Here is a 26,494-nt window from a genome sequence, read left to right as displayed (position 1 = left end):
CACCATAGGAATGGTTTCAGGTGCTATGGGTTTGTCCAATTTCCTATAATAATTGGTATCTAATAATTGTCTATTGCCCTCCCACAGATATTGCTCTCTGTCCATTATGACAATCGAACAGCCTTTATCAGCTGGTTTTATAACAATGTTGTTGTTCTGGGCTAATTGTGTCAGAGCCTCAGTTTCTGTCTCACTCAAATTGGGTCTGGGTTGAATAAGATGAAAAACATGATCAAAATAACTGAGGTCCCTGTCTACTAGAGTTTTGACCTCTGGCGGGAGAGAGCCAGCTGGAGGAGTCCATTGTGACTGTGGAGTGAATGGTTTTTTCTGTGTACTCCTTGTGCTGTGCTCCTGATCTGCAAAATGGATTGCCAGCTGCATCCTTCTATGATAAATCTGCAAATCGTATCTGATTTGATTTCTGATATCTCGAGGTTTAGTTCTGACCTGTGATGGGATAAAGGTCAGACCTCTGTTCAAAAGTGATGTTTGTGCCCCAGAAAGAACAAAGTGTTTGGACAAATTGCAAATATTACTATTTACAATACTTCCATGCCCATCCTGCTGAGGCAGGCTCACTGGGCCATTTACAGGGTGTCCGCGGGGTTTTAAAAAGTATTAAAAAGTGATAAATAAAAATAGTCAAATTTAAGGCCATTAAAAGTGTTAAATTTGGTCTCAGAGGTATTATTTTTTCCAAATTAGGTATTATTTTTTTTCAGACTATCAGATGTCGTATTCTGAACATCGACATAGAAATATATTCCGAATGAAATGTTTTGAACGATTATAAAAACAAAACAAGCCGATTATTTGCTCCTCCCACTTGCGCTGTCTTGAGTTGCAAATGAAGCGCTCCTCCCAGTGTTGCCAAGTTAACTTGGCGACTTTGACGCTATTTCTAACAGCTTCTCAGACCCCCTTCTTGACTTTTTAAATCTTAAAAGTACCTAGCGAACACCTCAGAAACATCTCTGGTAACCCTTAGCTACTTTCTGGATAACTGTCGTCGACATTTCCTGCAGGTTAGCTAAACACTCCGCCTGCGCTCCGGACCGTTCTTCAGGACATTAGGAAAGGGAATGATGTAGTGATGTGTCAGTCGCTAAAGAAACGGCTCTCAGAGCCGGCTCTCTGATGGAGTAACCAGAGTGAGTGACACACACCGCACCTGCGGACTCCTGAGCCGCTAAAAACGGCTAAATGTGCGCGTGCGGCGTGCTAAACACACGTGCAGCTTGCCACTGATTGCTGTGAGACCGGGTTGGGGGGTGGGGGTGCAGCTGTGATTGGGACAATTATTACATTAACGGATGGACTTGTAAATAAATAGTTTATAAATAAGTTAGAAATAAGTTCCTCACGCTGATAAATAATAACTAATCTCTCTGAGGACATGGTGCTAGTGCACTCTCCTACAGCACCTTGACACGACTCAATAAATGTTATGCAACATTTAGTGAACAGCAATTTGCATGTATTTGTTATAAATGCCACTGTATAATTCTTGCTGTCAGTATTTGCAAGATATTGGTATTTGGGTCTGTACTGGTTAGACTTAAATGAGTTAAACCAAGGTCTACAGCCCTTGGGTCATAAACTATGAGCTATAAGTATATTGGTCTTTTTATACTGGGAATCAGGAGTTATTTTAGTGATCATCTTGTTTCTTGTTTATTTTTGCCCTGATTGTGCCCTGAGCAGTTTTATGACTGAATAAAAATAAAAAAATAAAAATCTACATAAATTGAAAAATCGTCTTAAATAATCGAGAACTCAATTTCAGTCACAATAATCGTGATTATTGTTTTCGCCATATTCGAGCAGCCCTACTTTAGCATATCCGGTCACATAATGATGACGTCATATTCAGTGGTCGTTGTGCATCATTTCAGGCCTTGTGGTCAACTGTCTGAACTGCTGAAAAGAAGTGCCTGGCTTATTTTCTAAGTAAAATAAATATGTGCAATATGTTGTCAACATCAGTGAGTCTCTAAGTCTATTCTTTTTGTATGTTATATATGTTAAAATATGTGTAAATAGGTCGCTGATTAACACTTGCAATTTAGTGTTGTGATGGTTTCAAAAAAATTCTGAAGGTAGTAAAAAAAAGTATTAAAAAGTAGTAAATTTTACTTAAGGATTGCTGTATATACCCTGGTATGTTTAGAAAAGTGACAGAAAGGCAGACATCACTGCACCAGTGTCAGATCAGTGAACTCCAGTCAACCCTGTCCAGCTACAAAGATAAGGTAAACCTGCACTGGTTTCTACCTTCTTATTGACACCTGTCTTGTCTTTACTTCATTTAAATGTCAGTAAATTAAAGCTAGCCTAACAGTTAGCATGTTTCTGAAACTTGAAACAACTGTGCTGGAGTTGTTAGTCAAGTAAACACTTCTAATGCCAGAAGGACTCCTTCTGTATTTGATTTGGGATTCTTATTGGATGTTGCAGGTTTGTTATCTGGAAAAGAAGATCCTTGAAACTGAGACTCACCTCTTTAGCTCTTGGAGGGAAAGAGAACGATCTCTTCAGCAGGCAAAAGACCTTCAGTCCCAACTCGGTCAACATAAGGTGCTTTAGTGAGGAATGTTTACCCACAATCCCGTGTTTCTCCTGGGCCACCATCCTCAACATCTGCTTCTAGTTTTCAGTAGATGCTTCAGTGGCTATGGATGTCTTCAGAGGGCGCGTCAGTACAAATCTAAACTTTCTGAGATGCTAAAAGTGTGAATTCTTACTGTACTGATATTTGTTTATTATAATTTCACAAACAAGGTTGATTACGTTTAAGCAATAACAACAAAAAAACCTGCAAAATCTTTAAACAAATCCAAATGTGGACCACATCCTGGTACTTCAGCTGATCTTGGCGCCAGGCCTCTGATCAGCTGTTTCTCCTCTACTTATTTACTTCACACATCTCATACTTCCTCTGCTGCCTGTTCTGTACGCTGTTTAGCAACTCACCTCCATCCCTGCCTTTCTGATGCATGTGATCGAGCATCTTTTCTGATTCAATCAGTGTCTTCTCTGGCATTGATTTGGCTCTTTGGGTCTTATTGCTTTTCTTTCTGACTCAGACTTTCCTTGTTTGTTTGTGAAATAGCCGCGCGCATCAGAGCAAAGCTGTGCAGCCAAATTTAAACAATCTCTGCTCTGGGACAATAACTCAAGATGGTTGAAGTCGTGCTTTTCTAAATATGCACTTGAACACTTTATAGCTTACAAGAAGGTTTTTTATATTTTAGCTCTGCATACTTAACCCTAACCCATGCTCTCATTAGTTTTTAGGCTTTAATTCTCATCTCAAACTTAGAGAAATACATTCAGATCGTCTACAGGTGTCGTGGTTTAGTTTAATAATCAGTCAAATACCAGGTCTTATGTTAGAGGTTGGCTCAAACATTCAACTGTAGAATACCCAAAGGGGCATTTTAACTGTAGCTAAACCATATTTCTCTCCTCTTTTTTCCAAGGCCTGCTGTGAGCGGCAGCAACTTGATCTCCGTGAGGACGCCGAGATCCTGAGAGGACAGCTGGAGGTGGCCAGGGAGCAGCTATTCAAAGCTGGGGAGGAGAAAACCTGCCCACAATTCCTGCTGGAGCAGAAAGCCCAGGAGGTGAAGAAATTCCAGAAACTCCTGCAGGAAAAAGAGGAGGAACTTTGCTTCAGGCAGCATCAAACCCAGCAGGTAAGAAACCAGGAAAAGTGCGGATATCCTCTTAATTTTTTTCTCCCAACAATTTCATTTTTTGCAAGTCGTATGTTTGTTGGCAGTGATGATGACATTGAATTCATGTTCTTTTTCTTCTCAGCATCTTGTGAGTTTGGAAGATGCTCAGACTCGGTGTCGGACTTTGCAGACTGAGCAAGTAAACCTGCAGCTGAAGCTGAACGACAGAGAGCGGATGGGAAGCAGCACCCAGATGACACAACAACACAGACACACGATTAACAGCCTTCAGCAGGAGAACAGCCTCCTCATCAGCCAGCTCAACCAACACAAGCTGGAGATTCAGCAGCTCCGAGTCAGTCACCCTCACCTTCCTTCATGACTTTCCGTTCACATCTCTGTCTGACTGGCTTTATGATTCAATTTGACTGATCAGGCGGAGTTGGTCCAGCAGAAGTCCAACCTGGCTTCTGTGGAGCGTCACAGGGGACAGCTGCAGGCCTCTGTTACTGAGCTGAGTCAGTGTGTCGGAGAGGAGACTCTGAAGAAGGAGCAAGTCACCACGCAACTGGAGCTGCAGCGTGTGCAGTTAACCAGTTTAACCAGTAAGATCAACGTGTGTCATCAAAAAGAGGATTTTCTCATGTTTGTGTCACACAAAAAAAGCTTTGAACCACAAATCTAGAGTTTAATTACCACAAACGATGAGCTCATGCCGCCTCGAGGCATCCGTGTGCGTTTGACGTCATGTCACATCTTTCTAAATAAGTGGAAGTAAGACGTGGCAATGCTCCGATATCTCTGACCAGGAGACTTCAGCGGTCAAGCCGTCCATTTACCAAGAAGTAAAGTTCACGCCGCTTTTCCTAGAATGAGTCCAGCTCTCAAGAATGTATTTATTTATTTTGTCAGATGGAATTATCTTTTTGTCCAGCTGTGTTAAAAAAAGCTAAGAACTGTCTTTGGTGTGTTTATTTTGTCAACCAAGCCCTTCTGTTGCTGCTTGTGTTTTCTCTATGAACAAAGGGTTTTTCTTGGGATGTGACCCGTGTTTGTGTGGGCACCATTTCAGAGGAGCACGAAGAGCTGCAGCGGCTCCACAGCTGTAAAGATGATGAACATCAGGGTGTGGTGCTGAAGCTCCAGAGTCAGCTGAGCGGCGCCCATGATGAGCTCGATAAGATCAGACGCACCCTGAGGACCCTCCAAGGCGTGGAGAGAAACGGTTTGATCCACATTTGAGTTTCAAAATTAAAGCTACCTTAATTCCTCTTTAATGAAGAAAACTCTGAGAACAGATACCAGTCGACCGCTTACAAATGTAAACAGGAAGTTCAGTTAACTTTAATTTATTGTTTTAAATTCTTGTCTACGTCTTTTCACTTTGAGAGCTAATAGAGATTTCTTTTGACAAGTCATGATCCCAAACGTTCTCTTCTCAGGTCTTCAGGTTGCTTTGGACATGCAGAAGGAGATCACTGCCAGAAGAGAGCAGGTCGACTCTCTGCAGGGCAAAATCCAGCATCTGGAGGGGGAGGTGGAGAAACTGCAGCAGGTTAAATCGTTTATTTGTGTCTGTTGCATCATTTATGGTACATAATGTGGTTTAATTAATCAGAAATATCCATCAGAAAGCTAGGAAAGCATTACTTGTTTGTTTTGTTTCCTTCCATTCCAGGAAAAACGCCATCAAAAACTGGAGAGCCACCGTCATCTCCAGGAAGTCACATTCATCAGAGAGGAGAAGAGGCAACTCGCTGGTGAACTGAAGGCTCTTCGCTCCAAAGATCAACAGTTAAAGGAGAGGATCGATGAGCTGGAAGCAATCCTTCACAAGGTGGAATATTTACACAATCAAACACGTCCTGGCCAATAAATGCAACAAACACCACCTCCTCTGAACAAAAGCAGTCAGTGTCAATAACTGTTTTTGTTATTTACTTCTAAAGATGTCAGAAAGCTTTACAAACTGTCAGGATTTCCTCCAAGTGAGCGAGCAGGAATATTTCCGTTTGAAACTCCAACACGCTCTGGACTTGAAGGTAGAGTTCTCCACTAAATGTGTTTTTATTTTTAAAATCAAAGGCCGTCCGACTTGAAACCATTCAGATTTATCTCCTCTCCAGTTTTCCGAGTTATCTAAAACAGGGTATCCGCGGGTCCTTAAAAAGTCTTAAATTTGCTTTTCCAAATTTAAGGCCTTGAAAATCCTTAAAAAGGACAAATAATCCTTAAATCCAGTTTCCAGAGGTCTTAAATTACCAAAGACCCAATAAACAAGAATCTTTTATTTCTATAAAATTTTCGTGAATTTCTAGTTTGTGTTCAGCATTTTTTGTGTACGGTGTTGGCGTAAGCGGAACCGTACACGTTCAGTTGGTTGTGAAAGGGGGCTATTTTTAGATGAGCACATTAGCTGGTTAAGCTAGTGGGAGCTTGCGCCATGGGGAAGTGCAGTTTTAATGGTAACTGGATGGCTAATCCCACATTTGATACATGGTTAGCACCGCTTCCAGGCAATAGCTGGAAATTATAGCTTGAATTTAATTTTAAAAATAGCTTAATTTTGGTCAAAGTGGCCTTAAAAAAGGTCTTAAAAAGTCTTAAATTTGGCTCCCTTACACCTGCAGATACCCTGCATTTAATTTAACCACATGCCCCAGTGGCTGAGAATGCGTGCTGCTGTAAAGCGGGTCCAATGGATTCTATCTTTCCGGACCTTAAACCTGGATTGTTCCAGAGGTGGAATACAGCAGCTAAGTGTGGAGATGTAGTCATTTAAATCTGTCAGTGTCTTTTGTTCCTTGAGTGGTAATGCGGAGGAGAAGTTGAGTATTGGTATGTAAACCTGAGCATTCGGGCATGTTGACCTGGCAGCTCTGAGGGCTGTTGCTACCTGTAGGATCAGAGCCTTTGGGTCTATCTGACACCTGTTGTTTATCCCAAAGGAAAGAATCATGCTCTCTACATTTTCTGAAATTGCAGTATTCAAAAACAAACCGGTCACATGACTCCATTTTGCTCCCGGAAATGCCTCTACCTGCAGATCCTCCATTAAAGCCCCGGTAAATCTGTCAACATTAGAGTCCCCCAAAATGACATATTTTTTCTTCAGGGTCAATGTCCAGTCTCGTACTTTCTCGCGAGTGTGTGCGTGTCTGGTTACAGTATTTACCTGGGTGGGGGGTGAAGCTGTGGCTCCCGATGGTGTATCACGTGATCGTAGGCCATATGGGAAGGAAAGTCGTCTTTGTGTACTTCTTTCCATGGCCCTGCGCAAGCCCGCGGGTTTCAAAGCAGGCCGTGTTGGTGGTGAGATCACATGCTGTTGTGGGCGGGTCTCAGCTACTGTTGTAGATGGAGGAAGAGGATCTTGGGTCTGCGCGTCATCCAAATCCTCTATTTCTATGACCTCCTGCAAATCGTTCACAGAAGCAAGCTGCTGGTGTGAATGATGTACCTGTGCCAGCACTTGGATCGGTGCTGGCATCTTCTGGATCTTGTTGTCCTGTTGAGTAGTCGCCTCTCTCCGTATGCGCTGTGGTTGTGGTTCTGGTCCCGGTCCTGGCGTCGGAGCCGTGTGTGGAGGGGACCAACTTGTTGTCATCGGTTCCGTCATCGTTGCTATGGAAACGCCGGTCTGCGAAGGTGGAGGTGAAGGGGGAGGAGTCGTCCGAGCAGGGTTGAATGGAGGTGCCTCTGTCGTTGTGGATATCTCCCTGGTGTCTGTGGCTCGAGTGGATCGCCCCAGCGGCGGAGGAGACCCAGTAGGTGGGTCTTGAACCGGATCGGGTTCAAGAGTAACTCTGGCTGTCATGCCGCTGTTGTTGCAGGAGAGTAGATAAGATCTTACCTCCTGAAAAGTTTGTGAATGGAATCTTTTCCCTAGATTCCTCCTTGTCCACTTGGCTGCGATCTCCAGAGGGGCCAGAAGATCACCCCCATAAGCTTTCAGAATATCTTTTTCTGTGTCCATCTCATCTTGGTAGTGTTGTTTCAGGATGAGAACCGTATTATAAGCCCACGACCTAGCGTTGCCATCGATCAGAGTCAGAGTTTTGTTAGTGGGAGAAGCTGGTTTAATAACCGTAGCCAGGTGAGCCGTAATACGTTGTATGGCTGGCGGGTTTCTGTCCGCGTCCGACACGTTCTTAAGGTGGTGTGCGGCTTTCAGCAGTCTATGAAGAACTCTGACTTTTGCCACAAAGTCCGGATCATCTGATCGTTGTGGATCCTGTTGTTTATTACCGTATTGTTGTCGGTATCTGCCCTGGTTCTTCTCCCATCTTCTGGTGTCTCTAGGTGCTCTGGGCTGAAATGGGCGGTCATCATAATCGCGTCCGTAGTAACGGTTTGGTTGCCAGGGCCCAGCGGGTCTGGACCTGACCGCCGCCGCATAGGAGTCATGTCTACGCGGGCCGCGCTGCGACTCAGAACGCCATTGTGGCCGCTGGGGGTACTGCGAGTTGTCCCGGAACCTCTGGCGGCGGGGCTGCTGGACAAACCTTTGTTTACCCCTCCGGTAACGGACCTGCGTCCAGTCCCCATCCTGGTAGTCGTCCGTCCAGTAGTTATAATACTCCTCATCCATGGTGGCGATAAAAAAGAAAAGAAGATTCGGTGGTAGTCCTATGAGACACTCACTTGCTAACTTTGCAGCTAACTGAGTAAAAAAATGAAAAGAAGTTTGTTCAAGAAATAATGTCCAATGGTGCTTTATTAACAAAAGTTAAGATATATACAAAAAAAGAACTATGTACAAAATAGTAAGCTCCCAAAATGCAACGTTTCGACCCAAGCTGGGTCTTCTTCAGGCTATGAGCTTACTGCATAAACACGACCTGTCAAGGTGAATGTCAGGTCCAAATAACAATATAAGAGCTGCGTGCAAGTGTCTAATTGATCCTTAGACATGTCAAGCGCCATTGGTCCAGCAATATATTTCTGTATCTCCGTTTGTGATGCACGGACCTAATATGGGTTTTGTGGGAGTGGCCTGCAATTAAGTGTCCCGGCTCACTCTCTCTCCCATGGACAGAGGGGCGCTAAACCTAATAACCACCGTAATTACAACCATAATATATTTACAAACACATATAAACTTGTTATCCATGTAATCACAAATCAAATACACCACAATATAAATGTTGAAGCTCTCAAAAATCACCTCAGGGTCCCAAAGAGTGACTGCAATGTTTCAAATGTCACTGAACCGTTTTCCTATGTAATATGTGGTCTTGTGCTGCCACCTTGTGGACAAAAATGAGAAGTGTTCAGACTTCTACATACAAGCACAGTAAACCACCACAATTACCTTTTAGTCTCTCCCCAAATAAAAGTCAGGCCCTTGGCCTGCAAAATAAAGTTACAAGTAAATTAAAATTAAATTAAAAAATATATACAAATCGCATAAGGGTCTCAAAGAGTGACTGCAATGTTTCAAATGTCACTGAACCGTTTTCCTATGTAATATGTGGTCTCGTGCTGCCATCTTGTGGACAAAACTGGGAAGTGTTCAGACTTCTACATACAAGCACAGTAAACCACCACAATTACCTTTTAGTCTCTCCCCAAATAAAAGTCAGGCCCTTGGCCTGCAAAATAAAGTTACAAGTAAATTAAAATTAAATTAAAAATATATATACAAATCGCATAAGGGTCTCAAAGAGTGAATGCAATGTTTCAAATGTCACTGAACCGTTTTCCTATGTAATATGTGGTCTCGTGCTGCCATCTTGTGGACAAAAATGAGAAGTGTTCAGACTTCTACATACAAGCACAGTAAACCACCACAATTACCTTTTAGTCTCTCCCCAAATAAAAGTCAGGCCCTTGGCCTGCAAAATAAAGTTACAAGTAAATTAAAATTAAATTAAAAAATATATACAAATCGCATAAGGGTCTCAAAGAGTGACTGCAATGTTTCAAATGTCACTGAACCGTTTTCCTATGTAATATGTGGTCTCGTGCTGCCATCTTGTGGACAAAACTGGGAAGTGTTCAGACTTCTACATACAAGCACAGTAAACCACCACAATTACCTTTTAGTCTCTCCCCAAATAAAAGTCAGGCCCTTGGCCTGCAAAATAAAGTTACAAGTAAATTAAAATTAAATTAAAAAATATATACAAATCGCATAAGGGTCTCAAAGAGTGACTGCAATGTTTCAAATGTCACTAAACCGTCTTCCTATGTAATATGTGGTCTCGTGCTGCCATCTTGTGGACAAAACTGGGAAGTGTTCAGACTTCTACATACAAGCACGGTAAACAACCACAATTACCTTTTAGTCTCTTCCCAATAAAAGTCAGGCCCTTGGCCTGCAAAATAAGGTTACAAGTAAAATAAAAAATACATAAACCATCATCCTGTTGACACCTTAAATGATGGAAACCATTCCAAAAAGGATATTGTGTAAACAGGCAAAAGAAAGGGGGGTTGTACCCCTAACTAAGGTTGAAATTCCCCTAGTCAAATCTAGATTTTTATTTATGTTTGGGCTTAAAGAAAACTTTGTGTTAAGTTTGCCATATAATTCTCCTGGTTAGGGTTAGGATTTTTGGTTTGGGTTGGGACTTAAAAAGAAATTAAGTTGAGTGTAACATATAATTCTCCTGGTTAGGGTTAGGATTTAGTTTGGGTTGGGACGTAAAAGGAAATCTAAGTTGAGTGTAACATAATTCTCCTTGTTAGGGTTAGAATTGGGAGTAGGTTGGGTCCCGTTGTGAACTAAAGTTGAGTTTGGCATGTTTCTGCTAAATAGATTTAGGGCAGTGTGAGGTGGGGTGTTTAAATCCAGGTAAGTGGTGTTTGAAAATGAACTTAATCTGTAAATAAATTTGTCAAAATGTCTTCCTGAAAGATCGATCACAGCCAATCAAGAGCAGGAGGCCACTGGCAGGTTAGGTTTGGGGTAGGGTGAAAAAAGTTTTGCTGCCGAAGGCAGCAAAACTTTTTGTGCACAGACACTCCCGCATGTGGTCAGCTGGTCACGATTTTATCTTTCATTCAGACCCCCTGGGGTATAGGTTCCTAATCTGTGTATCCATTTTCTTTCAGCTCTTCTACGTTGTGCCGTGGACCAGTTGGGGTTGGATTCCAAAATCAAAGCTGTAAGAGCTTCCCAACCATGATGGATAAAGTGTCCGACTAGAAGAGTTTGTGTTTGTTTCTTTTTGGTGATATTGTACCGGTGTTGGGTGAAGCGGGTGAGTAGGGTGTTGGATGTTTCACCCACATAACATGTGTTACACACCTTGCATGAAATAAGGTATACACAATTTTTGTCTTTTACATCACCCACCTGCGTGAGTGAATAGACAGTTCTGTTTGACTTATTTTGAACCCAGCGTTGTTGTTTGAAGAATTCTGTTTGACCTTTGACCTTTTGTTTTTTCAGTGGTTTAACTTTGGCCTTAACCAAAAGGTCTCTTAGATTGGGGTTTCTTTTATAAGCCGCAATAATCCTATAACCTGGTAGTAAAGAAGTTTCCGATTGGAATTTAGAAAAATTGTTTTTAGTTTTGTAGATTATTTTACCCGCTGAAGTGGAATATGTCATCACCAATGGTAACATGGGTGATGTGTTGGGAGGTTTGGACTCTAGAAAGGAGTTTTTACATTGTCTTAGAAATGATCTGGAGTAACCCCTATTGGTAAGAGCAGAGAATAGTGTTCTAGTGGCTTCCTTAAAGTCCTCATTTCTAGTGCAGATTCTATGAAATCTGAGCAACTGAGATTTGATGAGGCCTGCATATGTATGTTTGGGATGATAACTGGACTTAAATAATAAGGCATGTGTATCTGTGGGTTTAAAATAAACCTTAAGATCTAACCTGTGTGTGATTGCAAAAGATGGCCCTTTAAATGTTGTCGTGTCCAGAAAATCCACAGAGATAATATTGCTACTGGCCTTGAGTGTAATAGATGGGTTATGTGAGTTAAGGGTCTGGAGGAACAATTGGAAGTCTTCTTGTGAGTAGGTCCAAACCCCCCACACATCATCCAAATACCTAAAATAATGGAGAGGTTTTTTGGGGCATCGGTGAAGTGCCTCAGCCTCCCATTGAGCCATAAAAATGTTGGCATATGCTGGTGCAAACTTTTTGCCCATGGCCGTGCCTTTAATTTGCAAGAAAAAATTCCCGTTGAATTCAAAATCATTCCGCCTTAGATTTATGTCTAACAATTGAATTATTTCTTTATCCGGTCTCCTAGCGTTGGGGTATTTAAGTAATATGTTTTTGACGGCAGTAATGCCTTCTGTAATATCAATATTGGTATAAAGGCTGTCGACATCCATGGTGAAGAGAATGCAATTTTCGGGGAGGGCAATCTTTTTAATTTTTTCCACAAAATCATAAGTGTCTTTGACGTAGCTCGGGTGTAATATGGACAAGGGTGTTAAATAATAGTCCAGAAATTCTGCAGTCTGGTAGGTTTCAGAACTGCAATCTGATACGATGGGTCGCCCAGGAGGAATCTCCCGTGGTTTGCTCCATTTCTGTGGTTCCTTATGAATTTTAGGTAATAGGTAAAACCTTCTGATTCTGGGTTTTGAAGAGCCTAATAAATAGTTCCTCTGCTTTGCATCAATGAATTTCTTTTGATGTAGATTATGAACTATTTTGGCCACCATAGGAATGGTTTCAGGTGCTATGGGTTTGTCCAATTTCCTATAATAATTGGTATCTAATAATTGTCTATTGCCCTCCCACAGATATTGCTCTCTGTCCATTATGACAATCGAACAGCCTTTATCAGCTGGTTTTATAACAATGTTGTTGTTCTGGGCTAATTGTGTCAGAGCCTCAGTTTCTGTCTCACTCAAATTGGGTCTGGGTTGAATAAGATGAAAAACATGATCAAAATAACTGAGGTCCCTGTCTACTAGAGTTTTGACCTCTGGCGGGAGAGAGAGCCAGCTGGAGGAGTCCATTGTGACTGTGGAGTGAATGGTTTTTTTCTGTGTACTCCTTGTGCTGTGCTCCTGATCTGCAAAATGGATTGCCAGCTGCATCCTTCTATGATAAATCTGCAAATCGTATCTGATTTGATTTCTGATATCTCGAGGTTTAGTTCTGACCTGTGATGGGATAAAGGTCAGACCTCTGTTCAAAAGTGATGTTTGTGCCCCAGAAAGAACAAAGTGTTTGGACAAATTGCAAATATTACTATTTACAATACTTCCATGCCCATCCTGCTGAGGCAGGCTCACTGGGCCATTTAATTTAACCACATGCCCCAGTGGCTGAGAATGCGTGCTGCTGTAAAGCGGGTCCAATGGATTCTATCTTTCCGGACCTTAAACCTGGATTGTTCCAGAGGTGGAATACAGCAGCTAAGTGTGGAGATGTAGTCATTTAAATCTGTCAGTGTCTTTTGTTCCTTGAGTGGTAATGCGGAGGAGAAGTTGAGTATTGGTATGTAAACCTGAGCATTCGGGCATGTTGACCTGGCAGCTCTGAGGGCTGTTGCTACCTGTAGGATCAGAGCCTTTGGGTCTATCTGACACCTGTTGTTTATCCCAAAGGAAAGAATCATGCTCTCTACATTTTCTGAAATTGCAGTATTCAAAAACAAACCGGTCACATGACTCCATTTTGCTCCCGGAAATGCCTCTACCTGCAGATCCTCCATTAAAGCCCCGGTAAATCTGTCAACATTAGAGTCCCCCAAAATGACATATTTTTTCTTCAGGGTCAATGTCCAGTCTCGTACTTTCTCGCGAGTGTGTGCGTGTCTGGTTACAGTATTTACCTGGGTGGGGGGTGAAGCTGTGGCTCCCGATGGTGTATCACGTGATCGTAGGCCATATGGGAAGGAAAGTCGTCTTTGTGTACTTCTTTCCATGGCCCTGCGCAAGCCCGCGGATTTCAAAGCAGGCCGTGTTGGTGGTGAGATCACATGCTGTTGTGGGCGGGTCTCAGCTACTGTTGTAGATGGAGGAAGAGGATCTTGGGTCTGCGCGTCATCCAAATCCTCTATTTCTATGACCTCCTGCAAATCGTTCACAGAAGCAAGCTGCTGGTGTGAATGATGTACCTGTGCCAGCACTTGGATCGGTGCTGGCATCTTCTGGATCTTGTTGTCCTGTTGAGTAGTCGCCTCTCTCCGTATGCGCTGTGGTTGTGGTTCTGGTCCCGGTCCTGGCGTCGGAGCCGTGTGTGGAGGGGACCAACTTGTTGTCATCGGTTCCGTCATCGTTGCTATGGAAACGCCGGTCTGCGAAGGTGGAGGTGAAGGGGGAGGAGTCGTCCGAGCAGGGTTGAATGGAGGTGCCTCTGTCGTTGTGGATATCTCCCTGGTGTCTGTGGCTCGAGTGGATCGCCCCAGCGGCGGAGGAGACCCAGTAGGTGGGTCTTGAACCGGATCGGGTTCAAGAGTAACTCTGGCTGTCATGCCGCTGTTGTTGCAGGAGAGTAGATAAGATCTTACCTCCTGAAAAGTTTGTGAATGGAATCTTTTCCCTAGATTCCTCCTTGTCCACTTGGCTGCGATCTCCAGAGGGGCCAGAAGATCACCCCCATAAGCTTTCAGAATATCTTTTTCTGTGTCCATCTCATCTTGGTAGTGTTGTTTCAGGATGAGAACCGTATTATAAGCCCACGACCTAGCGTTGCCATCGATCAGAGTCAGAGTTTTGTTAGTGGGAGAAGCTGGTTTAATAACCGTAGCCAGGTGAGCCGTAATACGTTGTATGGCTGGCGGGTTTCTGTCCGCGTCCGACACGTTCTTAAGGTGGTGTGCGGCTTTCAGCAGTCTATGAAGAACTCTGACTTTTGCCACAAAGTCCGGATCATCTGATCGTTGTGGATCCTGTTGTTTATTACCGTATTGTTGTCGGTATCTGCCCTGGTTCTTCTCCCATCTTCTGGTGTCTCTAGGTGCTCTGGGCTGAAATGGGCGGTCATCATAATCGCGTCCGTAGTAACGGTTTGGTTGCCAGGGCCCAGCGGGTCTGGACCTGACCGCCGCCGCATAGGAGTCATGTCTACGCGGGCCACGCTGCGACTCAGAACGCCATTGTGGCCGCTGGGGGTACTGCGAGTTGTCCCGGAACCTCTGGCGGCGGGGCTGCTGGACAAACCTTTGTTTACCCCTCCGGTAACGGACCTGCGTCCAGTCCCCATCCTGGTAGTCGTCCGTCCAGTAGTTATAATGTCGTGTGCCCGTCCCATTTACCGGTTCCTTTAAAACCCAGTTCCGTTAGAACTTATGAGACGGTGCATCCATCAGGGTTCGGGGGTGTATCGACGAGTATAATTGTACTAGATCCGGGTTTGGACTACCTAATTAGAATCTTGTCTTTTATTTTAAAGGTGAAATGACTTGCACGAATAGCCAGCCCCAGAGTGCTACACTTCTTTTAAACTCGTTACCTTTTGGTTAAGATACTAGAGAGAAGTCTGGAGGCAAGCCAAGCCTCTCAGCAATTGTTTGGATTACCCGGAATTAATTGCACCTCTAACAGCTTATGTGGGAGGTTGGTAACTATAAAATGATTTATGCTAGTTGATCAGGCTATCATAAGTTTATCAATTTATTTATTAATCCAACCTTCCAGCTGATTAGAGACTTTTTCAACCTGCAATCAGAGCCAAAATAACCTCGAATATTCTGCTTTTATCGCCCTTAAGACAACTCGTTACTCGCAAGGAGGGGGAAGTTAAAACTTCCCTTATCTTAAGGTTTCTTTATATTATTCTGTTATAAACTGTAAAGTAAGTCCTGATAATTCAGAGACCGATCTTCGACATGCTTACCTCTGTGCAATTATGGTCAGGGCCCCAAACGTGAAGCTTTAGAGAAAACCTGAAAGAATCAGGATTATGTTTCTTTTTCAAAAAAGTTTTATTACAAAATCAAAATACAAAAATTGGGTAAAGTGAAAAGCAACTGCTATCCCCCACGGAGGAATTAGTTCAAAATGATTAAATAAGAGTTAGTTTACACCAGCTCTTGTCTTCTCAGAATCTCCCCAAGAACGAAGCCCCGCTCGATCTGAGCTGCATCCTTTTATATCACTTCTGAGACTGCTCTAAACGATGTAAGAGTCACAAGTCATTCTCTCCTGACAGTTTAGGTCAAGGGGTCATTTACCAGATACACTTTTTTAGCTCTACATAAGACATTTGGTATCATTTTCACTACATGCAGTATTCACATGAGGGCACAAAAGTTACATTCTGCACTCCTGGAATGAGAGCACAGGTCATAAATCTTCATGTTGGTAGCAAATTGTAGATCTTCTTTCAGCATTCCTGAGAGCTCCTGGGTTCAGTTGGACCTTTCTCACTCCATGCCAGTCCCTCTTTTCCAGCCAGAGGTGGAGTTAGGGGCGGGCCCAGGGGTGTGTCCATGGGTGGATCCAGAGAGGACAGGCTGTCTTTTGACCCTTTGCCTAGTTCTGTCCTCACCAGCAAGTCCTGAACTATTGTCCTCTTGACCCTTGTGTGACCCTTGTCTCTGACCACTGTTTCTAAGCCTTGACCGATTGCTCGGACTTGCAACATCCCCCATGAGGACGAACTGAGGCAAAGGACCATAAAAAGACAGAGCAGCAATGCAAGCCTTCATAAATCTAGCATCCATCTCACTCAGGAACTGCTGAACACTCAGACACCTAACTGTGGCCTCCACATCAACCCTCATTCTCATCATAATGCCATCATCAGCTACGGGTAAGCACAAGGTCCCTTTGCGGGTTGTTACATAACCTTTAAACTGCTTTCTCCCATCTGTGGGATCTTCGCCCAGAAAGAATAAAGATAAATCCATCACCGGAGCTTCTCCACGTGGAAGCGATCCCATCATTTGAGGTGGGAAGCTGGCGCTGAAAACCAAAACATGATTTTTCGTATCCAACAAAGGTGCGGTCCCAAAAGAGTCACAGACTTCTGGGCCGAACCATCCAGTCTTTACAGACAAAATATTCATAAACTGAAAGCAATCTATAATCTTGCCTTGACAAACAAAGTAACACCCCTTCTGGGATTTAATTCTCCATCTCAATTCTCTCCCAGGTGCAATTCGGACAGGGGAAGGAATGCCTGCTGGCTCACTACTTAGACAGACCATAGGGATTTCACGTATCACATCAGGACACGGGACGCATGTCGAAGCTGCCGTCATTACTGATACAACCTCTTCAGCCACGTCAGATGAGGGCGCCGTTGTCAGCTCCTCGTCGTGGGCCTGCTCAAGCAGGGCATCTACTCCCGGGGAGGACAACATTAGTATGTCGTCTTCCTGATCAGTCTCCCGCTTGAATCCCTTTTCCATTTGGTCTGGATGTACTGAATAAACCTGCAAGACACGCAGCGTTTATTCATCGTAGCATGTTCACACTGGAGCCCGATTGTCTTAGTCTGAGGCAATCCATCCCTCCCGCGATTCACGGTGCACAAATAGTATGTGCCATTCAGAGAGAAAACAGTTGATGGACCTGCGGAGGGGATTAATCCCTCTATGATATTTTGCCAAATCGAGTCCATCTGGAAGGAACATAAAATTTGTTCCACATGAGATATATAACTCATTCCATGAAGCAATAAGTAACTGCATTACTGCATAAACACTTCTTAATTATAGGAGAAAATAAATCATCAGAAGCTGCAGGAAGAACCACACTACAATTCCTATCTGCAGGCATAGTTTTACAACAATAATCCTCACAACAAGTGTACACCAGTTATGAAATGTCTACAACATCCTAAAGACAAACTGGATAAAATAGTTACAAAATCCTGACATACCTCCAGATTCAGAGCGTCAATCAGCTCAGATTCAGGGTGAGTTTGATGAGCCATTGGTTCGCTTCAAGTTACAGACTGACAGTTAAGGAGCAAGTGACACGCGGTGCAGAGAGGCCTGCACTTAAACAGGAGCAACAAGAAGGGGGGCTAATGCTCCCTCTACCTTGACACCTCTCTTCCCATCTTATCTGGATCTACCAGATCCTTTTTCCTTTCTCCTAACAGCTTTCTTCCTGTCAACTGCCACTTGTTGTTTTTACAGGCCAAAATCATACCGATTATTAAAATAATCACCCCACACATCAATCCTAGAGCGCACAGAGGCCAGAACAGAGCATCCCAGACGGGCCTAATGATGTGCTCTCTAACTCCTTTTACCAACATTCCCATTGAATCAGAAGTTCCTTGAATTACATTATTAGAAACCTGCACTACACTGTCACTCATAATTTCATTCACACCACGTACTATCAGACTCACATGACGTAATGTGCCATTTATGCCATATGCAAAATAATCAAACCAGTCAGCTTTTTGCTGATCTAACGATCTTCGAAATGGTGAGCAAAAACCACTTCTCAGGTCCCAATTTGGGAAATTTCTGAAGTTAGGAAACTCTTTGGGTGCATCAGGGTCAATTGTGAATCTTTCAGGTTGAGGATTTTTCCCTATTCTCGGTTCATTAAAACACACATGATGGTCTATGCCTAACCCGTTAAGGTAATTGAAATTGACCAGACTAAACGCTCCCCATTTCGTCGTTCCTGGCGCTGTAAATCCAGGTGGCACTAAGTCTCCAACTTTATCATTCATAATCATTATACGATCTAAAAGACCATTTCCTGTTTTTGAATCATTTACTTCCCAAGTATTTGTTTTATCAATAGAAAACCAATTTGTTTTAACTCGAAGTTGACCATGTTCCATCACAAGAGTTTTAGTTCCCACTAATTTTCTTTCAAAGGTTTCTGCTTCAATCCTTGTGTCCTGGGGGTAATAATCATATTTTTGCTTATTATATCCCTCTCCATACCAGTATGTCATAGGATATGTCTCGTACATTCCTTTTCTATAATATCTATAATCTTCTGGAATATCTCTTTGCATATAACCACGTAAGACTTTATAGCATAATTCTCCAGTTCCTAAAGTAGCTATGTTTAGATAAGGAGGCCTAGGTTTAAAAAACTCTCGATCTCCTAATGTGTCTGGACGCAGACCTCCAACTGTTAATCCATATAGTTGTGAATACCAAAAAATACACATCCTTCTAGTTAACCCTTTAGTATTATTACAGACTTCCACCTGACATCCTTCAAGCATTAAGGTGTAATTTCTAGCCCATGTGGGACTGTGATAAAAATCTTTCTTATGTGTTGGTCTAATCATTTCATTTACTGCTTCGAAGATGGAGTCTGCCTCAATTATACTATCAGGAGTAGCTGTACCTTTTTGATAATATGCTCCTGCGATCCTTATTCTAAGTGGCTCGCCTCCTTGCCATACAGCGCTGTTATTCGCTTTCCTGGTTAAACAGAGTCTAGTTTCCTCATTCCATGCATGAAATCCTGTATCTAAGTTAGTGGGATCAGATTGATCCTTTTTCATCCATTGCACTACTTTTGGGTGTTTAAAATTAGGAACCTCATAAACCCATTCTGTATAAAGAGTGTGTCGTATTGGATGCAGTTCCCATCCTTGTGGCTGAAGGCCTACCTCATTATGGAGGCAAAAAAATGTCCAGTTAAAATATGTACTATTAGTGGGAAGTATATAATTCTGATATCCTGTGTAGTTTGCATATTCACTATGACCTTTACGTAAGAGTCGAGCTAATTCTGAAGTAGATCTCTTACCCCGCACACCGGGCTCTAGAAAGAGAGGAACGGTCTCTTCACCTTCCTCTGCCTCAGCCAGGGGATCAGACATTGCAGGGGGTACTTTTGATAACCATTTAATCACATTATCTTTTACTTTCTGCCACATGTGACTCTCTCCTATCATGGACAAGGAATCATATTTTAGTGTTGTGTTAGGAGGGGGGGTCGGGCAAACATCTCTTCGTTCCCTCCCTCTTGATAATCTTTGATACCAATGCGTAATATTTCCTGTTTGCCAGGAACTTAAACTACTGTCTTTGGTCTGAAAACACCCAAATTCGATTCTACGAGGCCACCACCTTTCTATCTTTATCACTTTGAAAGTGGTGACGTTGTGTCCCCATTCTAAATCATTTCTAAGGCAATATTTGTAAACCCACAACTCTACTTCACCTGAAGTTTGATTTAAGATTTTCTTTTTCCTTAATATTATCTGACAAGATCGATCAAGCTCTGTGGATCCTGTGTGATCCATTAAGACTGCCATATACTCCGCCCATGGGCCGGTCTCACCACACTCCGTGTCATTCTTCTCCTCCTGCTCTGCTGCAGAAAATGATGTCACGGAGGGTGTAGCCATGATCCGGTCAAATCCATTTTCTCCACAGGGCAAGCGCAGGCAGCCAGTTTTGTTCCCTGTTACACTACAAATCTTGAATCCAATCTGTGTCGCTATCATGCAGGTGGTTATATTCTCATTAAAATCTTCTTTGGGCCATAACAGCTTAATTTTGGATACATTCCAATTCCCTATTAATTGTTGCGGTCCTCCGTGAGTTATGTTATATGTCACCGAGGACACATGATACGTTCGGAGATATACATGTACCCCATATGCAATCGCTATACTTAATCCTATGAGGCTAAATTCGAAAAGGATAAAAAAGGCCCATTTAATCCATTTTATTATCCAATCCTTTCCTTTCGGAATATTTACATTTTTCTTTTTAACTTTGGGGTCAACTCCCGCCGGAGTTGCATACCTGACCACTTTTCGTTTTCTGCTGCTTTCCCTCTTATGCTTCTGAGTAGACAACATCTGTAAAACAGAAGCATAAAAATCAGCAGGAAATGAAAGCGCCCTGCTCTAGTTAGTTAGAGTCAGATTGGGGACCAGCCTTCTACGAGACATTCTAGCGTGAGCAGTCCCATAAATCTTAGGCCAATATGCCTCTCCTCTCCGGGTGGTCACTATGTTAACAGCCGAGCTGCAAACGCGACCCGACAGGTCTATTACCTCTATCAAAGTTAACTGATAAGGCATGAACTTACGCTCCGCCCCTGGTCCAAGACTCTTCAGCTCAACCAGGTATGATGTAACACGCTTACGCATCCCTGGGGGCTCCTGAACAGACAATCCTGTATGCCAGTCCAGAGTCCCTGACAGATAAGTTCCCCATCTGTCGTCTTTATACTCTTGAGTTACCCCAATCTGTGTACCTGTTTCCCATGCATCAGCCAGCGTACCAAATTGCTGTCCTAATATCAAGCTCTTAATAGACTCAAATTTGGACCGAGCCTGAAGCTCTTCCAGTCCTTTTTCTCTGGTCTTGAGCTTGAACACAAATGGATAAGCTTCCACCCATAAATCTCTAACCGGCTTCACCAGGCTAGGATTCCTGAGCAGCTCTCCTACAAAAAACATACTTGGCTGGCTTGTCGGTAAGCAGGTAGTCAAAACACCATTCTTCGTGAAACAGCACCCATCTTTGATTTCACCTCTGTGGGTGCATTCACAGACCTGCCAGGAGATGATGCCTGGATTATTCCTCAAGCAGGTTCCGCAAAAACATATTTTAATGGGAGCAGACAGCTCCACTGCACCTGTATGCAAGTCTGTTCCTCTCTCCAGGTGAGTGGGCTTCTGCTCCCGGAGCCCCGACCATTTAATTAGGGTGCACAGATATCCGCATATCACGCATGTTCCTGGCCTCAAGCCTCCCCATTGCGCGTAACGATACGCATTTGCAGATTCTATGAAGCCCGGAAACATAGCCACTTTACAATCTTTAACACAATCCCCCTTCGTTAGCAAAAATGAGGCCCGTAGCACCTGGGATCTTACAAGTCATTTCTTCACTAGATTTTGGCCCAGCCATGACCTTTAATCAAGTAATTAATTAAAAAAAATTTATTTATTTATTTATTTATTTATTTATTTTTTCAATTAATTACTTTTATTTTTCAGAGTTATTTTATAACTTGATGAGGGTGAACGCGCAAACCAGTGTCAGTTAAAACCACGTTCCCAGTTACGTCTTTTATTATAAAGGGACCACTTACGTTATGCTTAATGCAATCTCCTTTTTCTGCTCTCTGGGGTTGCTGCTCTACATTTTCTCTGTTCTCACCTTGCTCATGGGCTGTAACTGGGGATAACCAACTCACTTTTTCAGGTGTTTTGCCTCCAGGGATCCGAGTGCTGCATTTTTGTTGGGATCCGCATTCTGACCTGAGCGTCCCTTTGGGTGTGCCACGCACCACCAGTTGGGAACCCTGTTCTTCCTCCGATTCAGCCTCACTCTCGCTGCTTCTGTCTCTGGCCTCAAACCAATGTTTGACTTTCTTCTCTACTCGCGGCAAGGCTGACTTATCCACTAAAATTACGACCGGGATGTCTCCTAACCTGCTAGAGGCTTCGGAATAAATCACCAAACCTGCGCCATATGCTTCAGTTATCCGACACACCTGGGGTTTGTTATTAAGCTTAAACACTAGCCGTCGCGCTCCTAAATCCAAGGCTTCTGACACCACCCGCTCCCAAGCTTGGTGAAAAGAGATGTCGGGATTATGAGGGTCTACGTTAATTATGGAAATAGCGCTGACTCGACCTTCCAGATTCCCTAATTGCTTGTCTAAGAGAGTAGTAATTTCTCCAGCTTCGTAATTACGATCTACCAGCGGAATCATAGAACTTCTGCTTTCTGCCCCTAAAAGTCTCCTCAGAGAACTTAAAGAGGACGTAGTACTGGCAGAACTTTGTGGATCTTTCAGAAAGATCAACACATCTTCTTCTCGGATCTCCGCATCTATTTTCTCGCCTGACAAAATTATCACCGGTTCTTGACCTATCGTAACATGATTCGGAGGAGCCGCGGGACTATGCGGTTCTAACGGGGGAAAAGGAATTGGGTTTGGAGTCCTTTCAGCCCCTGACCGTCTCTGAGTCTCGTCTTTGTCCCACGCAGCAACATGCTGTTCAGTGGGCGATCTCTCCGCTCCTCTCATGGGCACCTGAGAAGGGGTTTGTACATGTAGAAACGGGTTCCACTGCGCCGGCCGAACCGCGTCAGACGGGTTCGGTGGGGGTGGAGGAAATCCGCTCCCGGAACCGGGGCTCACAGGGAATTCCCCGCGGAGCGCTGGATACAAAGGGGGCGCGGTCGGAACCGATTGGACTCCATCCCAGGAGGCCGACATTTCAACTGCAGCTCGTCTCCGGTACATTTCCGCTTGGAGCTCCGTGATCCCCAGTCGGTTACATAACGCCTGTCTCATTTGAATTGCCTCATTTTTGCTTCTAGATAAGAAGTAAATTGTTCTACTATTAGCCCGTTGAACCACGAACTCCGCCATAGCAGAGTACATCGCTCCCTGATCACATCGGTACTGCCCGACTCCAAATGGAGTGAGAACTAAAGGTTCCGGTCCAGTTGGTATTTGCTCAAGCAATCCCAGAAGGATCTCATACTGCTCGCCCGTGGGGAGTTTCGCTGGATTTTCCCAACAACACCACGCTATCTGATTAAAAACAGGATCATTTTGTTGTTCTGCTAGAATCACCAAATCACCCACTAACGGAAATACATGATTATTCTTTACTTGAGTTTCAGCATTCGGACAGCGCTCCGCTGCGGCTTGAGCCGTTTCGGCCTTGTTATGAAAACTCCGGTTACAGGATACTGCTAAAACGCTTTGTGGTTCACCTTGAAATGTCGCTATTTCTCCGGTGACAAATCTCACATTAAGGAGAACATTTTCCGGTTTTACCGTTAAAGATCTATCTGCCATGGCTGGTTGAAAGTTTCTCTTTTTTATTATTTGTTTTATTTTTATTCGTTTTCACGTCTTATTCTTTATTCTTACTCTTTATTCCTTTTTATTTTTTGCCTAGCTTTTATCCTTGGCTTTTCTTACGTCGGAAAGCCGTGATTTCTTTATACCTCTTTGAGTTAATCGTCCGTTCTCCCAAATTTCTTTCCTTTTCGAGAAATTGGTGCGGTTTTCGCTCCAAGGTTATAAGCGTATCAGGTCCATAGTGCGTAAGCTTTTATCAGCCTAAAAGACATAGTTCTACGTCGAATAGTCCGGTATCTAATATTTGAACCTTCGCCGATTAGCCCCACGTTGCAGGCGCCATGTCGTGTGCCCGTCCCATTTACCGGTTCCTTTAAAACCCAGTTCCGTTAGAACTTATGAGACGGTGCATCCATCAGGGTTCGGGGGTGTATCGACGAGTATAATTGTACTAGATCCGGGTTTGGACTACCTAATTAGAATCTTGTCTTTTATTTTAAAGGTGAAATGACTTGCACGAATAGCCAGCCCCAGAGTACTACACTTCTTTTAAACTCGTTACCTTTTGGTTAAGATACTAGAGAGAAGTCTGGAGGCAAGCCAAGCCTCTCAGCAATTGTTTGGATTACCCGGAATTAATTGCGCCTCTAACAGCTTATGTGGGAGGTTGGTAACTATAAAATGATTTATGCTAATTGATCAGGCTATCATAAGTTTATCAATTTATTTATTAATCCAACCTTCCAGCTGATTAGACTTTTTCAACCTGCAATCAGAGCCAAAATAACCTCGAATATTTTGCTTTTATCGCCCTTAAGACAACTCGTTACTCGCAAGGAGGGGGAAGTTAAAACTTCCCTTATCTTAAGGTTTCTTTATATTATTCTGTTATAAACTGTAAAGTAAGTCCTGATAATTCAGAGACCGATCTTCGACATGCTTACCTCTGTGCAATTATGGTCAGGGCCCCAAACGTGAAGCTTTAGAGAAAACCTGAAAGAATCAGGATTATGTTTCTTTTTCAAAAAAGTTTTATTACAAAATCAAAATACAAAAATGGGTAAAGTGAAAAACAACTACTATCCCCCACGGAGGAATTAGTTCAAAATGATTAAATAAGAGTTAGTTTACACCAGCTCTTGTCTTCTCAGAATCTCCCCAAGAACGAAGCCCCGCTCGATCTGAGCTGCATCCTTTTATATCACTTCTGAGACTGCTCTAAACAATGTAAGAGTCACAAGTCATTCTCTCCTGACAGTTTAGGTCAAGGGGTCATTTACCAGATACACTTTTTTAGCTCTACATAAGACATTTGGTATCATTTTCAATACATGCAGTATTCACATGAGGGCACAAAAGTTACATTCTGCACTCCTGGAATGAGAGCACAGGTCATAAATCTTCATGTTGGTAGCAAATTGTAGATCTTCTTTCAGCATTCCTGAGAGCTCCTGGGTTCAGTTGGACCTTTCTCACTCCATGCCAGTCCCTCTTTTCCAGCCAGAGGTGGAGTTAGGGGCGGGCCCAGGGGTGTGTCCATGGGTGGATCCAGAGAGGACAGGCTGTCTTTTGACCCTTTGCCTAGTTCTGTCCTCACCAGCAAGTCCTGAACTATTGTCCTCTTGACCCTTGTGTGACCCTTGTCTCTGACCACTGTTTCTAAGCCTTGACCGATTGCTCGGACTTGCAACAATAATACTCCTCATCCATGGTGGCGATAAAAAATAAAAGAAGATTCGGTGGTAGTCCTATGAGACACTCACTTGCTAACTTTGCAGCTAACTGAGTAAAAAAATGAAAAGAAGTTTGTTCAAGAAATAATGTCCAATGGTGCTTTATTAACAAAAGTTAAGATATATACAAAAAAAGAACTATATACAAAATAGTAAGCTCCCAAAATGCAACGTTTCGACCCAAGCTGGGTCTTCTTCAGGCTATGAGCTTACTGCATAAACACGACCTGTCAAGGTGAATGTCAGGTCCAAATAACAATATAAGAGCTGCGTGCAAGTGTCTAATTGATCCTTAGACATGTCAAGCGCCATTGGTCCAGCAATATATTTCTGTATCTCCGTTTGTGATGCACGGACCTAATATGGGTTTTGTGGGAGTGGCCTGCAATTAAGTGTCCCGGCTCACTCTCTCTCCCATGGACAGAGGGGCGCTAAACCTAATAACCACCGTAATTACAACCATAATATATTTACAAACACATATAAACTTGTTATCCATGTAATCACAAATCAAATACACCACAATATAAATGTTGAAGCTCTCAAAAATCACCTCAGGGTCCCAAAGAGTGACTGCAATGTTTCAAATGTCACTGAACCGTTTTCCTATGTAATATGTGGTCTCGTGCTGCCATCTTGTGGACAAAACTGGGAAGTGTTCAGACTTCTACATACAAGCACAGTAAACCACCACAATTACCTTTTAGTCTCTCCCCAAATAAAAGTCAGGCCCTTGGCCTGCAAAATAAAGTTACAAGTAAATTAAAATTAAATTAAAAAATATATACAAATCGCATAAGGGTCTCAAAGAGTGACTGCAATGTTTCAAATGTCACTGAACCGTTTTCCTATGTAATATGTGGTCTCGTGCTGCCATCTTGTGGACAAAACTGGGAAGTGTTCAGACTTCTACATACAAGCACAGTAAACCACCACAATTACCTTTTAGTCTCTCCCCAAATAAAAGTCAGGCCCTTGGCCTGCAAAATAAAGTTACAAGTAAATTAAAAAATACATAAACCATCATCCTGTTGACACCTTAAATGATGGAAACCATTCCAAAAAGGATATTGTGTAAACAGGCAAAAGAAAGGGGGGTTGTACCCCTAACTAAGGTTGAAATTCCCCTAGTCAAATCTAGATTTTTATTTATGTTTGGGCTTAAAGAAAACTTTGTGTTAAGTTTGCCATATAATTCTCCTGGTTAGGGTTAGGATTTTTGGTTTGGGTTGGGACTTAAAAAGAAATTAAGTTGAGTGTAACATATAATTCTCCTGGTTAGGGTTAGGATTTAGTTTGGGTTGGGACGTAAAAGGAAATTTAAGTTGAGTGTAACATAATTCTCCTTGTTAAGGTTAGGATTTAGTTTGGGTTGGGTTAGGGTTAGGTGGAGTAGATGTATCTCAGTGACATCCCCCTGAATC

General features: G+C 43.0%; 2 protein-coding genes across 3 annotated transcripts; one reads left to right on the top strand and one right to left on the bottom strand.

The window, feature by feature from the left end:
* Positions 1-2,032: 2,032 nt before the first annotated feature.
* LOC139063660 (coiled-coil domain-containing protein 158-like) lies at positions 2,033-11,196 on the top strand. Of its 2 annotated transcripts, XM_070546245.1 has the most exons (10): positions 2,033-2,255; positions 2,461-2,580; positions 3,486-3,701; positions 3,826-4,038; positions 4,120-4,288; positions 4,756-4,908; positions 5,126-5,238; positions 5,362-5,520; positions 5,633-5,725; positions 10,743-10,987. In XM_070546245.1, the coding sequence occupies exons 1-10, from the start codon at positions 2,166-2,168 to the stop codon at positions 10,797-10,799; spliced, it is 1,383 nt and encodes a 460-aa protein (XP_070402346.1). In that variant the 5' UTR covers positions 2,033-2,165; the 3' UTR covers positions 10,800-10,987. The 2 variants fall into 2 exon arrangements, with proteins under 2 accessions (XP_070402346.1, XP_070402347.1); XM_070546246.1 differs by lacking the exon at positions 5,633-5,725 and having other exon boundaries at positions 10,743-11,196.
* Positions 6,906-8,274, bottom strand: LOC139063792 (uncharacterized). Its single transcript, XM_070546611.1, has 2 exons — positions 7,144-8,274; positions 6,906-7,031 (listed from the first exon to the last, which is right to left on the bottom strand). Exons 1-2 carry the CDS (start codon positions 8,272-8,274, stop codon positions 7,029-7,031), a joined length of 1,134 nt encoding a protein of 377 aa, XP_070402712.1. The 3' UTR covers positions 6,906-7,028.
* Positions 11,197-26,494: the final 15,298 nt, after the last annotated feature.

The sequence above is a fragment of the Nothobranchius furzeri genome, chromosome 17 (assembly GCF_043380555.1).
Source record: "Nothobranchius furzeri strain GRZ-AD chromosome 17, NfurGRZ-RIMD1, whole genome shotgun sequence".
NCBI classification, from domain to species: Eukaryota; Metazoa; Chordata; class Actinopteri; order Cyprinodontiformes; family Nothobranchiidae; genus Nothobranchius; species Nothobranchius furzeri.
This window is presented reverse-complemented; position numbering and strand designations above follow the sequence as displayed.

What these genes read in the sequence shown, in the direction of transcription:
- LOC139063660 (XM_070546245.1), top strand. Translation starts at nt 2,166, where the DNA reads ATGTTTAGAAAAGTGACAGAAAGGCAGACATCACTGCACCAGTGTCAG. An exon ending in TGTCCAGCTACAAAGATAAG is followed by an intron (nt 2,256 to 2,460) that starts GTAAACCTGCAC and finishes TGGATGTTGCAG; the next exon opens with GTTTGTTATCTGGAAAAGAA. An exon ending in CCCAACTCGGTCAACATAAG is followed by an intron (nt 2,581 to 3,485) that starts GTGCTTTAGTGA and finishes CTTTTTTCCAAG; the next exon opens with GCCTGCTGTGAGCGGCAGCA.
- LOC139063792 (XM_070546611.1), bottom strand. Translation starts at nt 8,274, where the DNA reads ATGGATGAGGAGTATTATAACTACTGGACGGACGACTACCAGGATGGG.